The following is a 21,849-nucleotide window of genomic DNA, read 5'->3' as shown; positions in this document are numbered from 1 at the left end:
TCCAGGACAAGTAGAGTGAAACTGGTACCCTTTATTCTGTTTTTTTCTTAAACCAAGTAAGAACTCAAATGCAAATATTTGAAGAATGATGCATTTGACCCTCAAAAAATCTGTGTCCTGGGGATTCTGTCAGGAATTCAACCAGACTTCCTCCCTCGTTACAAGTATATTTGAAAATGTCGTAACCAATTAGTTTAACATTAGAATTCTGGTCCAGTTATTCAGATTGCTGTCATAAACTCCCTTTCCATGATTATCAATATGAATGATCCTTTTGTATTAAAAAAAAGTATTTTAATGCAATTTATGAATAGGAACAAGAACAGGCTGCACATAAGCTCAGAATGTTCCCCACCCCTTTCATATGCCCCTGAGCCCTCGATGGACTCTGAGATGGTTTTTCCTGTTTCACAGAAAAGAAAAAATTAATCAGGCTACGTTAGCAGAAACCAGCAATAGTCAGGTGTTCCCACAATGTCATGTCATCCGTATCTAAATTATTTTCTTGTAGATAACCATACCCAACATGAATTTCAAGGGCTAACTTTTGGAAAGATTTAAATGAGACACTTTTTAATTCCAATTTACCCTTTTTTATTTCTCCATTAGTGTAAATCAATTGAATACTTTAAAGAATGGTTAGAACTGGAAAATTCCAGAAATCCTAATCTAGGAATTAAGTGACCAAGCTGTTTTCTGCTAAGCTGGCTTTCAGGACTGAATCAGCCTAGGTGAGACATACTGCTGCCCACATTCTTGGTGGATAGAAAGCAAGTAACCGTCCATCCAAGAACTCTTCAAGAGTTGCCTCTGATTAGCACAATTTACGTGCAGAATAAATCTCTTCAGAGGTAATAATGATTTCAGGGACTGTGTACTATTGTTTTCAGTTACCAAAAAAAGTAATAATAAGTCACTCAGCAGTTGCTAAATGGTCCATAGCTCAATCACTAAGTGGAACTTTTGAGGGGTGCTGGAAAGTTGGGCATCTTTTCTCTCTCAATGATGTAGATTGTAACCTCCATGGTAAAGACTTGGTCATGCTCACCCTTTAACCATTTGCTGGGTAGAGCTGAAAATATTTTCCCCAAACATTGTATTATAAAAATTATTAAACTAAAGGACTGTTTCATTTTGGTCAAATAAAAAATTCTCACTCCTGATTATGTATAACTGGACGCTATTAGAAGAAGTTAATTTCTTTTTATACTATTATTAGTTACAGGAAATATTTAATGTTAACTGCCATAGACTGGACGGTACCTTTATTATTCATTGATTTGCCAAAGCACCCCTATAGTTAAAAATTGGCAACAGTGCCATCAGTTAAGGCAGTGTTTTTTAAGGCAAATATGGTTTAAGAAACTTAAGGGTGTGTGCAGAGAATGTAAATTATATTGGTGACAGGATTCAACTCCAGTACCCTGTACTTCTGTTGACTGTTGATGTCTTTGACATAATTTAAGTTTATAAAACACTTCCAAGATTATGATTTTTATAACTAAGGATGGTATAAATATTATTCAAAGTTCTGGCCAATCTCCCAGTTTACAGTAAAGTTGATGAAACAAGGCATTGGACTCACTTTTCTCCCCCTCTGTAAGACACCAGAGTTTGTGGTGTCACCTTTAATGTCCTACTGTCTTACATAATTGGCCGTCAGGGCTGCTGTTTGGATGGCCAGTCCTGCATCTCCCTTTGGAGAGAGGGGGCTGAGGGTTTATCAATCCAGGTGAGCCAAGGCTCACAGTGTTTTGCAGAGAGGCTTCAGGCTCCATCAGGAAAGTAGGGTGAGGCCGTATCACTCTGCTGTGCTCTGTTCGCCCTTGCTGCTTTAAATGCAGAGGTCATGGTCATGGGCCACTTATTTGTGCTTGTGTATCACTTATTACAGACTGTGTTAAAGAAGGTCTGAAACCTAGAAGAAGATTTGAGACACAGAAGATAATAGCCACATGGAATGAATTAAAAAAGGAAAGACACAGGGAGAGAGGAAGGGAAGAAGGGAGGGAAGGAAGGAGGGAGGGAGGGAGGGAGGGAGGGAGGGAGGGAGGGAGGGAGGGAGGGAGGGAGGGAGGGAGGGAGGGAGGGAGGGAGGGAGGGAGGGAAAAGAAATAGTGGCATCAGTTTACACTTGTATTCCCCACCCTAAACTGCAATGAATGTAGAATTTACCTCCCACATTGGTCCGCTAGGAGCTGCTATAACAAAGCACCACAGGCTGGGGACCTAACCCACAGAGATTCCTTGTCTCGCAGCTCTGAAGGTTGGGAGTCTGAAATCAGTGTCAGCAGAGCTGGTCCTTGGAGCACTGGAGGGAAGAATCTGCTGCAGGTTTCTGTACTTGGCCTGTAGCTGGTCACCTCCTTCCTGTGGCCCATCCTCTCCTATGCCAAGTGTCCCCCTTTAATGAGAACATAAGTCATATTGTATTAGGACCCACCATAATGATTTCATTTTAACTTGACTACCTCTATAAAGAGATATCTCCAAATAAGTTAATATTCTGAGCCGCTGGAGTGCTCCAACACACATTGTTGGCAGGGGAGACACTCAACCCATAACACCAATCACTATACTTAAAACTCTTGATCTTTGCACCAGAAAGCTTGACCTTCTTTCGGTCTAACCTATGTTGCAAAAGGTACTTTCGATCATACAGACAAGAAATCTAGAAGTCCCAGACACCTCCTTCTCTCAGCTGCCTCATCATCCTGTCCCTCACAGATTTCCCTCTATTTGGCTTCCTGACCATCCCCCCAGGCCGTCCATGTCTCCTGAGTGCAAGCTGAGTCATCTCTGGTGGCCTTGTTTGTGCACCCATCTGTAATCCTGGAGCCAGAATGTTCTCTTCGAAGTGCACGTGTCATCTGGCCATCAGCCAACTTCAGACCCTTCAGTGGGGCCCATTGCTCACAGAGTCAAGACATTCTATCACATGGCCCCTTGCAACTTGTGTGGTCTCCTCTGACACTGTGCTTTCCCGGACCCCCTCCCATCTCTCAGAGCCCACCTCACCTGCCACACAGAACCTCTGTCCGTTCTGGTCATCCCCCTTCACCCTCACATCCAGGTCTCACTTCAGAAAAACCCCCCTCACAGCCAGTCCCTCTCCTAGAACACCTTGGCGTTTCTCTGCTTGGCCTTTATCACGCAACAGATGAATACCTTCTGCTCCACCTCATGTGTAAGTCCCCTGAGAATGGGGATATCAGTCCCCAGCAGGGGGTTTATTGTCATTGCTGTTCACCACTGGACTCCCAACACTGACTCAGGGCCTCACACATACTTGGCAGTCAAACTGTGTGATAATATTGAAAATCTGATTTCCTATCAGACTCATTGAAAATAGCATAGGTAGATCACTCCATGGGTGTCCCGGGAGAAGTTTGTAGAACTGTTATAAAACTATTTGGGTAAGTTTGGTAATAAGATGTGTAAACAAAGTGATAACTGAAGATACCTGCAGCACAAGTGAAGATAAAAGGAAGGGCTCCTTGTGTTTAAAAAACGAGGAACATTAATATCAGTTTGGTTCATGGACCTGAAATGAAGCAGGAGGCAAGGCCAACTCCAGGTGCTCGTTCCCGAGAAAACCATCAGAGTGCACTGAGATTTCTGCCTCGCCACAGTCATGTTCACAGTGTGGTGCCTTAGGGGTCCCTGGGCACACGCTGACACTTGGTTTTAAACCCTGGATGCAGTAATGTTGTTTTGTGCAGCTAAGCCTGGTGCTCCTCTGCGAACTGGCTGTCGCATTATCCATCTCCTCTGTAGCATTTTTTAAAAGACTTTTGAGAGCCACAGTTGACCTTACACAACTTCAATTCCAGAAGCTCATTTTACTGATGAAGAATTGGGGCCCAGAACAGTGAAAGAGTGCACTTCTCTGCAGACGGCCCACTCTTTTATACTGAATAAGTTGCAGAAGGCCATGCCAAGCAATAACTCAGTGACCCAGGTGTCGACTCATCCTGGAAGAGCACTTTCTCTATGATTTCTCCCTCTGCACTTGCTCACTTTTCACTCCAAACAGAACATTAATGCTGAGGATTCAGCTTTCCCTGCTCCACCTACACGGTGACCATGACATTCATCATCTGAACCAGGGCATCTGTAAGAGTGTATGGGGGCACTATCGATAATTACCTTGGGACCACAGGTGTAACCCAGGACTGTCCTGAGCAGGTCAGGATGTGTGGCCACATTACCAGTCCATGAAATCCTTCAGAAAAACCACCTTTGGTGTTCAGAAGATAATGAATTGTATTGTTCCCCCAAGGGTAGGCTTTGAAGAACCCCTTCCTTTTAGGGAAGTGGGCATCACTCTTGCCCTGTTCTCACACGGCTCACACTAGTGCGACTGCAGAACTGCCCTCTTTACCTGACAGACGCAGCAGGAACAAGCGACCCAACAACTGGACATGACTTTCTTACAAAAAAGACAACTCTGTTTGGGACACATGGTGCATTTTCTTCACAAGACAGAGTGGATTGTTCGAGAACTCTGATATCCTGAAGAGGTAACAGTAGGCTTCCTGGTTGACCATTCTCTGTTTCTCGAAGACACAGACAACTGATACACACACATGCTTCTCATCAACAAAAATTCTGAAAACTGGAAGTATGAGGAAAATTAACTTCTTTGATCGACAGAGAAATCACAAATGCCAGGCAACCGTGCTTTGTCCGTATTCCACACGGTTGCTTTGTCATTGGGGACTTTGACGGATCCAGGGGTCAACGCAAATAAATAGAATTTCCTGGGTTGGAGCCAAATTATGGAGTCAAGGTGTGTCTAAAGACCTCTGTCTTTTGAGGAGTTCAAGGGCACGGGAATTTAACCTGTTATTCAATCACATTGACCCCAACCACTCCAGTGGGCTGACTCATCTCTTCTGAATGCCTTGTTAAAAATATAAAGACCCACTTATGGGATAATAGGTCACAGCATTAACTATATGTGGAGTATGAAGAACATCACCACTTTTTTTTTTCTGTCACCTCACACTGTATCATCTCAGAAAGGGAGGCAGCCACTGATGATATTGACTCAGGCCCTGGACCATTAACAAATCTAAATCACATCTTTTTTCCTGATTTTTCCACTAACTCAAGTCTTGCACTGACTACACACACTAAATAAGAATGAGAAGAGGAAGAGGAAGAAGGAAGAGAAGAAGCAGAGGAAGGAGGAGGACGGGAGAAGGGAGAAGGAGAAACAATAAAACTGCATAATGCCTTCTAAATACTATGAGGTTTGGGAGAAATTTTTCATTAGTGACTAAAACCAGACGAGTACAGAACTGTTAGTGCTTTTTATTTCCACTCTTCCTGAAAAGCCAGAGATGTTTTCAAGTGTCCCATTTCCCTTACTGTTGAGCGGTAGTGTCAAGTCCTGCGTTTGTGTATGGGATTTGCTACACTTCCCATCTCATGTCGACCTCCTGGGTCTCCACACTGTGGGATGATACTGTTTGAATGTGAAAAGGTGCCTTCCCAGAAGTACAGCAGAATCCAATACAATTAGAACACACAGTAAACAAATAGTCGAGTGAAAACATCAAGTTTAATATTTGTCCCGGGAAATATCTGAAGTAATTTTTGAGGAAACAAGCATAAGCTATTTATTACTGATGAGCAAATATTTAATAAATTTAAACAGAAAAATGTCGAAAGGCTAAATTGAAATTCAAGTTGAATATAGATCAATAAGATAGAGTTTTTCCTTAAAAAGCAGGAATATTTCTTTTAATAACTATTATTTTAGTATGTCTCCACACCATACTCTAAAATGATATAAAAGCAAATATCCAAGTACACTGCCCTAGATGATCTTACAAAGAAAGGGAATGAGATAAACATCAATCATATGTGATGCACTTGGAACAATGCAACCTACAACCTTACCTTCCATGATTCTAATGAACACTTCGTGACTGCAAATTTGCTCAGCCTTTACGATGGTCTGACACACAGTAGTAAGCACTATATAATTATTTATAAGTCACTATCAACGCATACAATATGTGTCTTAAGTAGAAGCAAAGATAAAAGTTATAGATAGGTAACAAATGGCTAATAACATCCAGGAATTTTTCATAAAGAAGGGGACGTATAATGGAACGAAAAATTGAGAACAGAACTTATTAAAGTTACTGAGGCAAAATGAAACACCATCAAGCCAGGCACAGATTTGAGGTAAATGCAGAAACCAGTGAACAGATGCAGGTGCCAACAGTATTGGATGGAAGATCGGGCTTTAAAGTGAGTTAGGCAGTAATGGGACACAGCAAATGCTTTTGTGATATCTGTTAACATTACAATATTTGGTGATATTTGAAAGGAGAAAATTCTTTCTTGAAGCAATCAATCAGTCTTACTGGAGAGTCAGATGTGTGGTCACAAAGAACTGTCCTGCACGGCTTTAGCAGCGGTTCCTATTGCAGCTGCACTAGTTTTATAACATTCGTTCCTTACAGGGTAAGAAATACTTGACATTGATGTGGCTTTTCCCATTCAGGTTGGCAGGCTTAGTCTTAAAGCTGGGATTGATTACGGACTTGACAATGTTTAGCCAACAGTTATTTAGAGCCATCTCCTTTCTCCTTTCCACACCAAGTTTATGGAGAAATACCTGGTAGAAAATAAAGAGTAAACTCTGTGTTCTTCTCTTAGAGCTGAAGTTCTTTCTCCACATTCTATCTCCAACTCAGTCTTTCTCTATTGGTAGATTGAGAGCAGACTGAGGGCAGCATGTACCACATCCATCCTTGTAGCCCCAGCACCCTGCACAGAGCACCATATAGTAAATCCTTGTGAACTATGGTTTAGATGGGCTTCACTGAGTTGAATTGGGTTGGATCAAATGGGATCAGATCAAAATGAATAAGAAGTAAAATATGTCTCCTTTTTTATTTTTAAAACAATTTTTGTTTGGGTATAAAGTGAAAAGTACATAGGATGATACGTATTATCTATCTCAAATGATCCCTCTCTATCATCAGTTTTTTTGCAAACTGCTTTGAATCTAGACTACTATAAAGAGCCTGAATCCAATCAACAAGATTTGATTAGGAAATTAAAAGTGGTATTTCATCATGGTGGGACAACAAATGATAATGAATAACTTTCTTCAAGATGCATTCCTTAAAATAATACTAACTGAAAGTTTTCGATAAACCCTGTTTAGAAATAGCTCATCACATATGCATTGTTAAAACCTTTTTTGTATCACAGATTTAGAGGCACAGAAAGCCTTCTTATAAAAGAGATATGAGACTTGCAGTTGCAATTAGTTCATATTACAACATAGAAAAAAACCTACCTTATCACAGATCAAACTGATGTAACACCTAGATGAGTACATTTATATATTTGCATCACAGAGAAAGATCCTGGAAGGGTAAATAATATGCCACATTTAGTTGTTAAGGAACTATTTCTACCAATTAGCAAAGTATGACTAAAAGGGCAGTCTTAAGACAAAAGCACATGTTGCAGACTCCTGATTTTTTAACCAGTGCTGTTTAAATCCACACACTTTGAACAAATAAAAGCTCTAATAGTTTCTTGGAAATGAACAGCAGCCCATAGGTGTGCCCCTAAAATGATTAAAAAGTAATACAGAAGTAAGGTCGAAAATAAGAACTTTCGTTTTGTATTTTTCTAGTCCCCTTACTATCTCACATGATGATTGGAAAAATCTTCTCACTGAAAATCATACTTGGCCTAAAAGATCTGAAACTAACCTATGATCATGTTATTTGTATCTGAAGAAATTTCCCGAGAGAGTCGGACATGCAGTTTAACACAGTGTGCCTAGACTTGGCACAGCGATGCTTTTAGGTCCCCTTTATTGGTAAAAGTTGTTCCTTACAAGCTAGCTGGTTCTCAGAGAAAGGTCTATGCTCTCTATCTAGATTGATTTTCCTTTCGCTCTTTCCTGCCTATCTGGTTGCCTATCTTGGTGCATGTAGCTAAGAGTAGCCTCTGAAGCAGTTGCAATAAGTCATAAGTGGGGAAAATATTTTATTCTAGACTTATAAGGCCTTGGAGACTATGAAGACTCAAGGATTGTTTTTTCAGACATAAAATAGAATAAGCCAGACATAAAAGGGTCCACACAGAATGATGTCAAGCTCAAAACCAAGCACAACTAATCTGTGGTACTGTTGGGATAGTGGGTATTTGCTCTGTGAGTCAGGCTGCTGGGTTGCTGGGAAATGGTGTTGTTTCTGGACATGATGCTGGTTACATGAGTGGGCTCATTCTGTGATATTTATTAGCTAATTCATTTATCCTTTGGGTATATGCTATACCTCAATAAAAAGTCCAAAATAAAATACATTTAACAATAGAAATGAAAAGCATTCAGCCCTGGCTGTTGTGGTTCAGTGGATTGAGTGCCAACCCGCAAACCAAGAAGTCACTAGTTCGATTCCCAGTCAGGGCACATCCCTGGGTTGCGGGCCAGGTCCCTAGTTGGGGGCATGTGAGAGGCAACTGATCAATGTATTTCTCACACATTGATCTTTCTCTTTCTCCCTCCCTTATCCCCTTTCTAAAAATAAATAACATGTTAGGAATGAGGGTGGGAGGGAAGGAAGGAAGGAAGGAAGGAAGGAAGGAAGGAAGGAAGGAAGGAAGGAAGGAAGGAAGGAAGGAAGGAAGGAAGGGAGGAGAAAAGCATTCAAATTTCCTTTTTCTAATTCTAGCAGTATATTCTAAAAGGGCAGGTGTTCATCACAGATCACAGCACTGTGTGGTCCCAAATCATAAGACTGTCGACCAGCAGAACCAGAATTTTGCATCTTCTGCTTCCATGTCTTGTGGTTTTTTTCCCCCAGTCACAAGCTGGGCTGACCTATAAGGCCCATGGCACAGCCTGCTTGCCTGAAACCTGGTCACCTTTCTCTATGAACTAACACTGTTTGCCATGTTCACAGGCGAGTTGTGTGAGGAGAAGCTGGACTTTTGTGCCCAGGACCTGAACCCTTGTCAGCACAACTCCAAGTGCATCCTGACGCCAAAGGGATACAAGTAAGTCAGGGGCTGCCTTGATGCTCACATTTAGGAGAACCTTCCTTTCAGGATCTACCTTCACCCCTTCACTAGGTTTAAAGGGAGCTATTCTCTGGGATCAATGGCATTGGTCTAAATGGCCATAAACAGCATGGACTTTTTTTTTAGTTCACTAGAAAACATAAAAGAGATTGCTTCCTCTTTGCCATGACTTCCTGGGAAGGCATGTATGAAGGAAAAGAGCCTTTGCCCAGATAAGCAAATTTTATTTGAAGGCCAAATAAGTGTGGCATATCTGGTGGGTGCTTTATTATCTGAATGTAAATCTGATAAAATATAGAGTTTAATGAAACTGAAAGTCTTTGATCTGCAGCCGTGCTTTAACTGTACAAGGGGAGGAAGATAGAGGGGACACGTATCCCAGGTTGCCCGGGGACAGTCCCGGTGTATGCCTGTTGTCTCGGTGTAATTATTAGTAGTGCCCTTTCCCCTTCCCTGTGTCCCGTGTGGGAAGAGAAAGCATACAGTTCTCCAGAAAGAGGGCTTCTCCAAGTGAACTCAGAACTTCCAAATCACTTTTATGCCTTCCTCAGCAATCTTGCTGAAATATGCTTGGAATCAAAATTCAGTTACACCTTTGCCACAGTCCAGAAATATTTTAAGGATCTACCAACAGCAACTTCTCTTCTTAGACATAGCAGTAGTTTAGAGATCGTTCCTGTTCGAATTCTCCCTTTTGAACATGCGGAAACCGCAGCCCGGATCGGTCAGTGGCTGTCCCGGGACCTCAGGGTTGCTCACTGGCAGAGCTGGAGGTCAGACATTTACTTCCCAGCTGGGTGATTTTTCTAACACAGGTCACCTCTAAGTTTGGTCATTTATTAACCTTGCAGCTGGTTTATTATGGAAGGTAAGCTGGATTCTCAGGGATGACACAGTCGGGTTCAGGAGTTGAGCTGTGATTTCAGACGACTAGACAAGAACATCGTTTGTTCCTTTGCACAGTATTTATTGAGCACCTGTCAAGGGTTAGGGCACATGGCCATCTGCCGTCTTATGCTTTTATGCTGCTTTCTAGCTGTTCGCTTTCACAGGCTTTATTTTCTCGGTGAAATGACTCAGGCCTAATTGTCATAGGATTCAGAGAGTCAAAAACGACTCAGGTCAGGAAGAGTTTTATGAGACGAGATGGGATTTGTGCTGGGACTCTAACATTCTGAAATTTGTCAGCAGACCATCATACACTCTCTGTTGGATGGGAGGTAAGGGTCAGTATTACCAGGATCCCCACTGCCTTTAAAGGTCAATCTGAATAAAATATTTATTCTCAGGTTTTATTTGTTTTTTGATACAGCTTGGTTTAAAATTCATCATGTTGGAAAATGCACAGTGGTCATACTTGTCAATTCCATTTGATGACAAGCCTACGTAAAAACCAAAAGTCTTATCGAGATCATTACTTTATACAAAATTCTGTTTTGCATTTTTGTTCATCTAAATACTGTGCATAAATTACTTAAACTCCTAATATCTCCAATCTGCTCACAGTTGAACTTGGCAAGTTGAAAGTCCATCACATACACAACAGATGTCATTTCTCAGATAAATTTGTCAGTTAGGAATGTGGTTTTCCACAGCTGCATGTCTACTATACAGGTTTCGTGGGACTTCATGCAATGTATTTGTAAGATAAAGTTTTAGTGAGACTTAATGTAAGTCATTACAAAATGGGGAAGTTCATCTTCAAAAAGACAAATCTTTAATTCAGTGTCTTCCATTATTATCAATTAGATTGCACACCTTTTTTTCAGTTACAGTTGACATTCAGTATTATTTTACATTCGTTTTATGTGGACGGCATAGTGGTTTGAAATTTATATAATTTATGAAGTGACCCCGATAAGCCTAGCACACACCTGGCATCATACATAATTAATGCAATATTATTGACTGTACGTCTTATGCTGTACTTCACATCCCATGACTATGTAACTACCAATTTGTACTTCTTAATTCCTTCAGCTTTTTCACTCCGTCCCTGAAACCCCCACCCCTCTGGCAACCATCAGTTTGTTCTCTGTATCTTTGACTCTGTTTCTGTTTTGTTTGTTTATTTTGTTCTTTAGATTCCACATATAAGTGAAATCGTGTGGTATTTGTGTTTCTCTGTCTGACTTATTTCACTTAGCATAGTACCCACTAGATCCATGCATGCCATCACAAATGGTAAGATGTCATTCTTTTCATGGCTGAGTAAGATTCTTTTGTATATATATGTGCTCCATCTTCCTTATCCCTTCCTCTATCAATGGGCATTTAGGCTGCTTCCATGTCTTGGCTATTGTAAATAATACAGCGGCAAACATGGAGGCACATGTATCTTTTCGAATTAGTGTTTTGGATTTCTTTGGATAAATACCCAGAAGTGGAATTCCTGCGTCATAAGGTAGTTCTGGCCCTGGCTGGTGTGGTGCAGTGGAATGAGTACTGGCCTGCGAACCAAGGGCGACCGGTTCAATTCCAAGTCTAGGGCACATGCCTGGGTTGCAAGCCAGGCCCCCAGAGGGGTGTGCATGAGAGGCAACCACACATTGATGTTTCTCTCTCTCTCTCTCTCTTTCTCCCACCCTTCTCCTCTCTAAAAATAAATAAATGAAATATTTTAAAAAATAAGGTAGTTCTGTTTTTTTAAACTTTTTGAGGTTGCACACTCTTAAGAGTAGAGCTTACAGGATTATGGGTTAGGAGTTTTCAGCAGGAATGTGTGAGCTTGTTTACAGCTGGATGTAGCTTAGCAAAAACCAGGTGAAGTCACAGCATGTCCCATCACTCCCACAGACACAGAACCGAACATTGTGGGGCAGGCACTTCTAAGAAAACTGGACTTAAAAACCAAAACTAGATGGATGCTGCTGAAGAAAAAAATCTCTACTGACAAACGTTGTTTGGACAAGTTGTACTGTTCCTTCAACTTCATTTTCTTATTACTAAGCTAAGAGAGTTGGTTTTACTTCTCCAGCTTATTATATACCTCATAAATCTCCTAAATTGCTTTGAGATATTTTTAGAGCATGATATGCCATAAGCAGTATTTTCAAGCATGCATCTTACTTAGTCAGCTTTTGGGCTTGCAAACAGTGTAGTTTATAGTCGATGCTTTCCTCCTCACTCCTTGACAGATGATGGAGTTGAGGGAATATGATAGCTCTTATTGATAATACAGGCTTTAAGGAATTTCTAATTAGATAGTTTCTCCCTGTTTTCAAATGAGGTCTGAGGAGCAAAAGAAAGACAAAGAAAAAGTTGGTCATAATGTAACTCTAAGTTCCAGTGGGCTTGAAAAATGATATTTCTAGAGAAGAGAATATGAAATAGCTCTTAGACAGCCACTATGGTGAATGTATGGTTCTCTTATCTTTTACTTTGATTCCTTTTCTCAGATAAATAATTCAGAATGTTTCAAAGCATCTCTTCTTCCTTTTAGTGCTCAGCACTTTAGCCCGGCTTGCATTAACGTGGGCGGGAGCTCTCTTCTTGGTGCTTGTCCATCTATCTGAGAATGTCTGTGGCCACTTAGGATCCATTTAACTTCAGACTTGTTTACTTTGCATTGTTATGATTTAGAACTAAAACCGCTGGCTCTAGGGCAAGCATGCTTATGCAGTGAGCTCATTTTATTTCTTAATTCATACATGCAGAGCTTCAGGTCTCTGTGTTACTCCATTTATTTTAATTCATCAGTTCTCCAGCAACTCTTACATCCAGATTTTGCATTTGCAGACAAAACTCCTGGCATTCAGTAATGTCCACATCCACATTGGTGTTTTCAATTATCCTCATTCACTTAAACCCTGATGGCTTTGAAATAGAAAAGTGGGTAATTGCTACAGCGGAACCATAAAGACTTTGATAGACTTAGTAGAATCATTTTTAAAATGCCTACCATTTATTGATCATGCTTTATATTTCAAACACTATTCTAATTGCTTTACAGGTAGCGTTTTTACTTAATCATTTAACAAACCTATACAATGGAAGTTATTTTATTTTTTATATGTTACATATGAACACTTAGATTAAGTAACTTGGCCAAGACAACATACACTTAAAGATAAGGCCAGTGTATGAACCCAGTTGTGTCTAACAGCAAAGCCCAAATTCTGTAAAGTTAACCCGTAGTTCCCTGGTTTGTTTTTTGAAGTCAGGGAACCCAAAACAGAAATACTCATGGAAGCCCAATGCATAAAACCAATAAATTGCAATCAGAGAAGGTTGGAGGCAGAGGGAGGGTGGAAGGAAGCTACCAGAAGCACCCCTCCCCTGCCATGGCCGTGTCTTTAGGGTTCCATGGTCCCTGCAGCTCCACAATGCATAGTTTAAAAACCACCGTACTCGCCAACTGCTTTCCCTCAGGTGGCTTGGAAGTCCTGGGTCCTTGGTGTCACGGCCAGAGATTCCAATAGTCAGCACGAGCAAGACAGGTTTTGCAGAGAACCCTTGTAGAATTATCCAACAGCACATACAGCAGTCCAGGCTCCCTCGCTGGATTGTTTGGGTTCAGTTGCTGGCAGCGGCACCTACAAGTTGAATGTCCTTGGGTAAGGTAGTTAATCAGCGTGTCCTTTAGTTCCTCACCCGCAGGGTGGAGTAGAGATAGCATCAATGTCACAGGCTGGGCAGAGCATTCAATAAGTCCATGTAAGGCACAGGGTGTGGCAAAGAGGAAGTGCTCAAAGGACAGCAACAGCAGCCTATTATCGTTGGTTCTTCACCCTCAGCGCAGCCAAGACCCCTCTGCCCCCGCAGCCCCAGAGGAGCAGGCCGAGAAGCTGTCCCAGAGTCTGGCCCCCAAGTTATGGTTCCCATGCCCCACCCCATTAGGTCAGCCCCATTCGGGCACAATGATTATCTGGATTTAGGATGAGTTAGGGTATCCAGTATTAACGTAATTTTTCACAAAAATATATTTTATTCCAATGTATTTATTCTCGGCTAGAAAGTTTTTTAAATGTTATACATTTAAAAATTGCTTAATATTTTTAGTAAATTTGACAACAGAGCAATTTTATCATCTCAGCGTCAAAAGTCAATTAGTGTGGGGGCAACTTTGCCAGCAAGTCCTCCCATCTTCCACAGGTGAAAATAAAACTGCCAAGACATGATCTGCTTGGGGAGAAAAGGTGGTCAATCTCTCACAGGAGAAGGACCAAGAGCCTTTTCCTAAATGGGCTTTTATTGGGTTCGTTTTGCACAAGAATACAGGTAAGGATCAAACAATAGATAGCATTCAAGGAACTCTGAGGGCTTATTCTCAGCCAGGGTCAGATAGCTAAAGAGCCATAAAACTTTGAGGAATAAACTTTTTGCTTGGACCCTTATCATTTAAATGAGAGAATTCTAAACAAAGCAGGTTTCACAGGACTTTTAGGAACTCTTTCTTATGCCCGATCACCCCAATCCCACTCTAGCCAAAAAAGGGCTACACCGCCTTCCCTATCATAGGTTTTTAGGCTTAAGTGGATTAGAGCCAGGAAGTGCTTCTCCCAGATGGAAATGGGGATTTGGGCTATGTCAGAATAGCTGGTGAGGGTCCATCACTCCCCCTTTGCTGCAGCCCCCCAAGTCCTTCCTTGAGGGCCTCCCAAGTGATCATGTCTGGCTTAGGTTGCCTGTCCTCTAAGGGGTCTTACTGGTCACTGACTAACCAACCAAGCATTTGGGGCAGAGATAGATGAAGCAGAAGTATTGCTCCTGCCAAGAAGATAAGCTTTGTCTCCTTAGTGGCTCACAGTCTGAAGGTCACTCACTCAGCCTTATCCACAGGGAGCAGTTACAACTCCTGAAACCAGGCAAAGCGGTTCCCAACAAATTAGAGCTGCAAATAGAAGACCCTGTAGGCAAATAAAGTAGGGAAAGAAGGGAAGAAGGAAGAGACAAAAAAAGGAAGGGTAGAGGGAATGGAGGAGAGAAAGAGAAAGGGAGGAGGAAAGTAGGAAAGCAAATATGGTGGACAGAAGGCAGCAACCCTGGTGCAATGATTGTGTTCCTATTTGGATTGTGGACCCTCACTCTCATCGGGGCGATGAAAGCCCCACTCCTCTGCCAGACCACAGTGAGAAGCCATAGGATGCTTTGCAGACCAGCACTGTTTCCTAGGCCTCCTTTCATCTGGGGGCTCTGTGCGCCTGTTGACATATGCTTTTTTTTTTTTTTACTTATCGAAAATGGAAAAAGGAATATGTATTTTTGTCTCACTGTACACAAAATTTCTTTTTAGAAAAATAATGAGTAGGAAAAATTTTTTTTTTCAAGTACAGTTTTTTGTCTATTTTTCCCATCCCAGCCTCCCCTGCCCCTTGCTCCCCACCTCCCTCCCATTTCCTCCCCCCCCCTTAGTTCTCGTCCCTGTGTCCTTCCTATTTGTTCCTCCAAATCCCTCCCCCTTTTTCCCCTTAACTTCCCTTCCTTCTCCCCTCTGGTCACTATCCCCTTGTTCTCTATTTCAGTGTCTTTGTTTTTTGGGTTCTTTTTTTCTGCTTACTTGTTTGTTTTGTTGTTTAGCTTCCTGTTAAAGGTGAGATCATATGGTATTTGTCTTTCAGCACCTGGCCTATTTCACTCAGCATAATGCTTTCCAGTTCCATCCATGTTGTTGCAAAGGGTAGTAGCTCCTTCTTTCTCTCTGCAGCATAGAATTCCATTGTGTATATGTACCACAATTTTTGGATCCATTCATTTACTGATGGGCACCTAGGTTGCTTCCAACTCTTGGCTATTGTAATCAAAACAGCCTGGTACTGGCATAAAAACAGGCACATAGACCAATGGAACAGAACAGAGAGCCCAGAAATCAACCCAACTCTCTACAGTCAATTAATATTCGACAAAGGGGGCAGTAACATAAAATGGAGTAAAGATAGCCTCTTCAACAAATGGTGTTGGGAGAACTGGACAGCTACATGCAAAAAAATGAAACTTGAGCACAGACTTACACCATACACCAAAATAAATTCAAGGTGGATAAAAGACTTAAATGTAAGTCATAACACCATTAAAGTCCTAGAGGAGAACATTGGCAAGAAAATCTCAGATATTTCACGCAGCAACTTCTTTACTGATATGTCCCCTAGAGCAAGGAATGTAAAGGAAAGACATATGCTTTTAAAGGCGGTGCCATCTTTTTCCAGATGAATGCAGCTGTTTTTGGCACTTTGGCACAGTTGGGTTTGAACCCCTTTCCCTGCTTGTTCACACAGATGTGACTGCACCCCAGGATACATCGGTGAGCACTGTGACGTGGATTTCGACGACTGCCAAGATCACAAGTGTAAAAACGGAGCCCGATGCACGGACGCGGTAAATGGCTATACATGCACCTGCCCCGATGGTTACAGGTAAAAGGAACAACAGGCATCTGTGCGCAGAGTTGGGTCTCACAGGACTCTGTTCGCACTGGCAATTAAGGGAAACCTAACCAACATATGTCTGTCTTTCTTTAGCGGCCTGTTCTGTGAATTTTCCCCACCCATGGTCCTCCCGCGGACCAGCCCCTGTGATAATTTTGACTGCCAGAATGGGGCCGAGTGCATCATCAGGATGAATGAGCCCATATGCCAGTGTTTGCCTGGCTACCAGGGGGAGAAGTGTGAGAAGCTAGTTAGTGTGAATTTTGTAAACAAAGAGTCCTACCTTCAAATTCCTTCAGCCAAGGTTCAGCCTCAAACAAACATCACACTTCAGGTAAGATTTCCAGTGCTCTCAAGAGCTAATTTCCTCTTAAGCCAAATTCAGGTTTACAGCACACACATCCATGGTACTCTGTGAGTGACAGGACTTCCTCACAGACAGTTACAGACAGCAGAACACAGTGACAGGCCGTGCTCACCGAGTGAAAGCTTCTGTCTTTTCTCCAGCATTTGTATTTTTCTCTGCTATTCAGAATCTGCACAGGGAGGCTTTTCTTAGAGAACGTGCAGCTGAGGAGAAAGCAGATGGGACAGAACGCACTATGGCAAAATCTCAGCGGGCGTCTTTTCACTTTTCATGCATAACCTTTGAGGATGGGCACAAAACAAACAAACTCAGGTTTATTGCTAGTCTTTCCACCAAGTCACCGAGTAGCTTTGAGTCAGGGATTCAGATCTCCATAGACAAAGTTAGACTAGATTAGAGGTCATCAGTCCATGTAGGTGACATGGGGCGGGTTGGGTCTGTGCGTTTGTTTATCCGGAAAGCAAAATGTTTTAATGTTTTGAACTCAAATGGGTTAGCCTACTTCCTGTAGACCCCTCACCGTATTTGGTTTACCCTGGCACTCCAGTGAGGGGTGGGGTTCTTTAGATGTCATGAGGAAGAGGACCCTGCAAACAAGACAGTTATTGTATTAAAAAAAAAGTCTTCCTGCCTTCCAGCATTCGCCACATTGGGTTGTCATGAGAAGTAGCGAGCACTGACTGCCCTGACTTTTACAGAACAAAGTCTTCAAAAGCCAGAAAAAGCCAGAAAGCAGGATGAAGCAGAGAGGTCCCTCTTTTCATGCCATAACTGTAAAGAATTTGCTGCTTTATATGAACTATGAAAAACAGTCTTGCTCAGTGCAGTCACATTTCACGTGTGCCATGAACAAGGCCAAATGAGCAGGAGAGTGAAAAGCTCCAGAAGAGCAAGTTCAAGCCCATCCAATGGCGCTTACTTGAGTATTTGTTATTGTTCTTTTTCAACAGAGCAGAAACATGACCAGTTTATTCTTGATTAGATTTTATCATTTTCTGCTGAGAAAATATAGTTTGAAATCTAAGGGGGAAAGCTTGATTTACTTCAAACCCTGTGCACCATAATGATGTGGAAAATATTTTTCGACTTTAATTTCCCGAAGTATAAATTATGTATGTAAATTCCTCATTTCTGCATGTTTTATGGGACATGCATCTTTAAGCTTTGTCATTGCCTGTATGTATAGAAGGAATAAAAATATGCTTACGAATGGAAAAAAGAAACACCTTTTAAACTTCTTTAGGAATTTATTTGCAACAGAGTAATTTAGACTAAGTTATCTTGCAAGTAATAATTTCAAGGTGCGTTAAGTATTTTCTCATAGCCATAAGCAAAAACTAAACCGTAGTAAAGAGCCTTCACTCAGCAGTCTCGTTTCTTTGGATGAAGTGTGTCCTGGTGACCACGCATGCTGCTAACATAAGGGTCCTTCCTCCTAGATTGCTACAGACAAAGACAGCGGGATCCTCCTGTACAAGGGGGACAAAGACCACATTGCGGTGGAACTCTACCGGGGGCGTGTCCGTGCCAGCTATGACACCGGCTCTCACCCGGCTTCTGCCATTTACAGGTGAAGATTTCTCGGTTACTGGTAAAGGTGAAAGCAACTGTTTACTGGAGAACTGCTTCTCCATTATTTCGTCACGGGTAGGGGAGGGAATAAGTGGGCAGGCTCTGTGATCAGTGCGTGAGGGGCCTGGCAGGAACAGACAGTGTACCGGAGTCAGATGACTAACTGCAGGCGAGATTTCTAACAGGACTCTGGGTCTCCCCGTTACCCCAAAGCGGAGTGGCCTTGGGAAACCTTTAGCAAACTGAGATGGAGTGAAGCGGAAACAGTCGCCTGAGGCCCCACCTGCTGAAGGGTGTACCAAATACAAGGAGAGAGAGCACAGGTGCTCACAGACACAGTGCCATTCTAGGGTGGCTGGGCGCTGAGATGCGGAGTGTGGTTCCCACGGGAGGAGCTTTCGGTCCCACTGTCACTGCTCTGGGGGCACACTGTGCCTACACACTCTCTCTGAAAAACAAATGCTATTTTCACTTTCTAAAAGCAAAGCAGAAGAGTCTTATATTCACATTCCTTTGGCCAGACTCCTTTCTTTTTATTAGGGAACACGGGTACTAATGCAGTACCTTCTGCAAAGTGGCTGTAAAGTGAATTCAAAAAGCAGGGGTACCTGTACTTACAAAGCTTGGTAGGGAGAGCGTATTAAACTGGGGCTAAAAACTGGGGATGCTGCTACCACCCATATGGTTGAGGGAGCAGAAGGAGGCAGCTGTTGTGGAAATCCAAGAACTGTGGAGAGGACTGTAGGATGGAGGCTGAAACCCTCAGTGGAGTCAGCTCTCAGAGAAGGACCGTTCCTCCCAATGGTCTCCTGCCCAGTGCTTCCCTTTGGTCAAGTCAGAGACCAGAACACAAAGAATCCACTGATCCCTGTAACATAAGCCACACAGGAGTCTCCCAGGGCTCCGAGCAGGGTAAAGACCCAGGCAGAGTGGCTCTTGAAAAATAACTGCAAGAGAAACTTGGCACAGTGAGTAATTTAAAGTTACTATCTATGCAACACATATTTATTGAGCATCTACTATGGTCCAGGCCCTGTTCTAAACCTTTAAGAACAAAACCCCTGCCCTCGAGAGCTTTCATGTAATAAATCAATGGATGCACACAATATGTGTTGGTAGTCTTACTCATTTTGGAAGGTTTTTTAAAGAATAATTTAATGCTATTGATGATATGTTAGCGATGTAAAAGGGATGGTATTCATGGGGCATAAATGTTGCTGGAAGTGTACTTTTTTGCATCAGGCTAACCTTCAGAGCCCCTCTGGGGGGGTCTCAACACTAGCTCCATCATCCTGCAGAAAAGGTACCTAGTTCTCCCCATGGGGAAATAGAGCAGGGTTATGAAACCTTATGCAGGCAGTGTTTCTTGGGCAGTCAGTAACTCGAAAGAACTAAATGGACCAGTTGAAAGAAAAGAATGTGTTCTCATCCTGTTACTTTGGAAGAGACCTAACTTTTCAGAGACCTATTCCTCTCTTACAGATAGCCTCGGTGTGACAATGTCATAGGCGTGGTTGTGTCTGGAGCAAACCTAAAGCACACCTTTGTCCACTCAGGGCTGCACTGCACCTACTCAGCCCTCCCTGGTGCTTCCTCGCAAAAGCGTGGGTCTGTGCAACTCCAGATTGTTCAAGCAAAGGCAGAAATTGAACTTTTTTTAGCCATGAAGTTTTTTTCCCTTAAATATTGATTCACATTATTTAAAAATACCATTGGTAGTGAATACAATGCAGCTAATGGGCCAAACAAGCTTGAAGCTTGGCAACCAATCTTTGGGCATTGGTTAGAACTAAGTGGAGACACTGACCTTTATATCATTGATATTATTATATGTGTATGTGTGTATATATATTTGTATATATATACACATATGTGCATACATGCACACATATATATCAGTGTGCTTTAAAAGCCTTCACATCCTATCTGATCCTTCATGGAAGTTCTAGGAAAGTCAATGCCATTTGCAGCCATGACCAGAACCCTTTTGGTGGTGAGCTAACCCATTTGGGAACATTTACAACGTGGAAACAAATGCATAATGATTGGTTTCCAAGAGTAATGCAGCCGTTAGTTCATCCCCAAATGGAAGTGAGTCAGTGCCAAGGCCACAGAGATCGCGAGGCCTTCCATCACAGAGCCTAGATTTGCGTCGGCCAGTAAAAAGATGTCAGAAAGTGGATTTTGTGGTTCCCTTTTGGTTTTGATTATTTTTGTTTTATTTCATGCCGTGCAACAGCAGAAAATTTTCAGAAGCCATAATAAAAGTTCTTGAGGTTGGCTTATTAAATCTGGTATTCACAAAATATATATATTTAAAGTATTTCTCGAAAAGTTGTAGAAACCCAAGTAATTATATCCTAATGATGACTTACTGTAAAGAGTTTATTTTGAGTTTATCTTCATTACCATGTTTGCCTAACAAACAATAATGCATACCCATGGCTCTTATGTAGAAGAAGGATACCACACGGCACACTTTTCGGTGTGAACCAGAGGTCCAGGGAAAGCATAGCTGCTAATTCTGGCTCTTTGGTTTGCAGCACAGCAATGAAGAAAAGTTGTATTTTTAAGGAAAAGAAAAGAAACAACACTTACCAAAATTCAAATAAAGGTGATAGTTTGATGAATGGATTGATCAATATGGATTATATGTATATGTAATATGAATATATTAATACTCTGATTTGGAATAGAAAAATACTTTCATGTAATTGAGACCATAGAGAACAATGAAATTATTTCAATATACTAGGAGTATATAGTATTTGATAAGTAAGAATCGTAGTGGCTAAGATATGTATTCAGATCTAGGCTTGGCCAATTGCTGGTATGTAAACTCAGGCAAGGTACTTAATTTTCTGTGCCTTGGAATCATTTCCGTAAAGAATAATATAGCACCCGCCCCATGAGGTCTTTCTGAATATCAGATTGTAAACTACACTGTGTCCTCGCTCACTCACATTGTCTTCGTTCTCATCTACCCACTAACAATACAGGAATGTTTTTCTGGTATCTTTTTCTGTGGAGTATTGTAGGCAGTTGAAAGTGTACCTTCAGTCCTTATACATTAGGAGTAGAAGTACAGGTTGTTTTACAATGTCTACAGAGAGCATTTTGAAAATATCTATCAAAAATACAAGTACACTTGTCCTCTCACCTATAAAAACCCACCTTGGGGAGTTGATCCTGCAAAGATAGCTGAAGGCCTGGAAATAATATGTGTGCCAGGTAATTATCTGTGTCGCTGGCTGTAAAAACAAAGGCTGGGAAACAACCCAAATTTCTATCTAAACAAACTATGCATGGTGCAGCCACAAAATGGAATGTACCAGTAAAAAGAAAAGGGATGAAGGTTGGGAAGGAAAGAGGAGTTTCTCTATATATTACAGTGAAAGATTTTCAAGGTATATTGCTCAACTAAAAAAAATAATAAAGCAAGGCAGAACAGTGTCAAACATGGATAAATTTTTTGTATAT

At 41.7% G+C, this 21,849-nt stretch overlaps 1 protein-coding gene across 4 annotated transcripts in view; it reads left to right on the top strand.

The window, feature by feature from the left end:
* SLIT2 (slit guidance ligand 2) overlaps positions 1–21,849 on the top strand; it is a 318,505-nt gene that overhangs the window by 279,780 nt on the left and 16,876 nt on the right. For all 4 annotated transcript variants that reach the window (XM_037140744.2, XM_053672435.1, XM_037140742.2 and 1 more), the window contains 4 exons: positions 8,949–9,042; positions 16,281–16,418; positions 16,524–16,764; positions 18,237–18,367. In XM_037140744.2, the coding sequence (XP_036996639.1) occupies positions 8,949–9,042; positions 16,281–16,418; positions 16,524–16,764; positions 18,237–18,367 (604 nt within the window). The remainder of the gene's footprint in view (positions 1–8,948; positions 9,043–16,280; positions 16,419–16,523; positions 16,765–18,236; positions 18,368–21,849) is intronic.

This window comes from Artibeus jamaicensis, unplaced genomic scaffold (genome assembly GCF_021234435.1).
Source record: "Artibeus jamaicensis isolate MK-2021 breed Jamaican fruit bat unplaced genomic scaffold, CSHL_Jam_final contig_76, whole genome shotgun sequence".
Taxonomy (NCBI): domain Eukaryota; kingdom Metazoa; phylum Chordata; class Mammalia; order Chiroptera; family Phyllostomidae; genus Artibeus; species Artibeus jamaicensis.
This window is presented reverse-complemented; position numbering and strand designations above follow the sequence as displayed.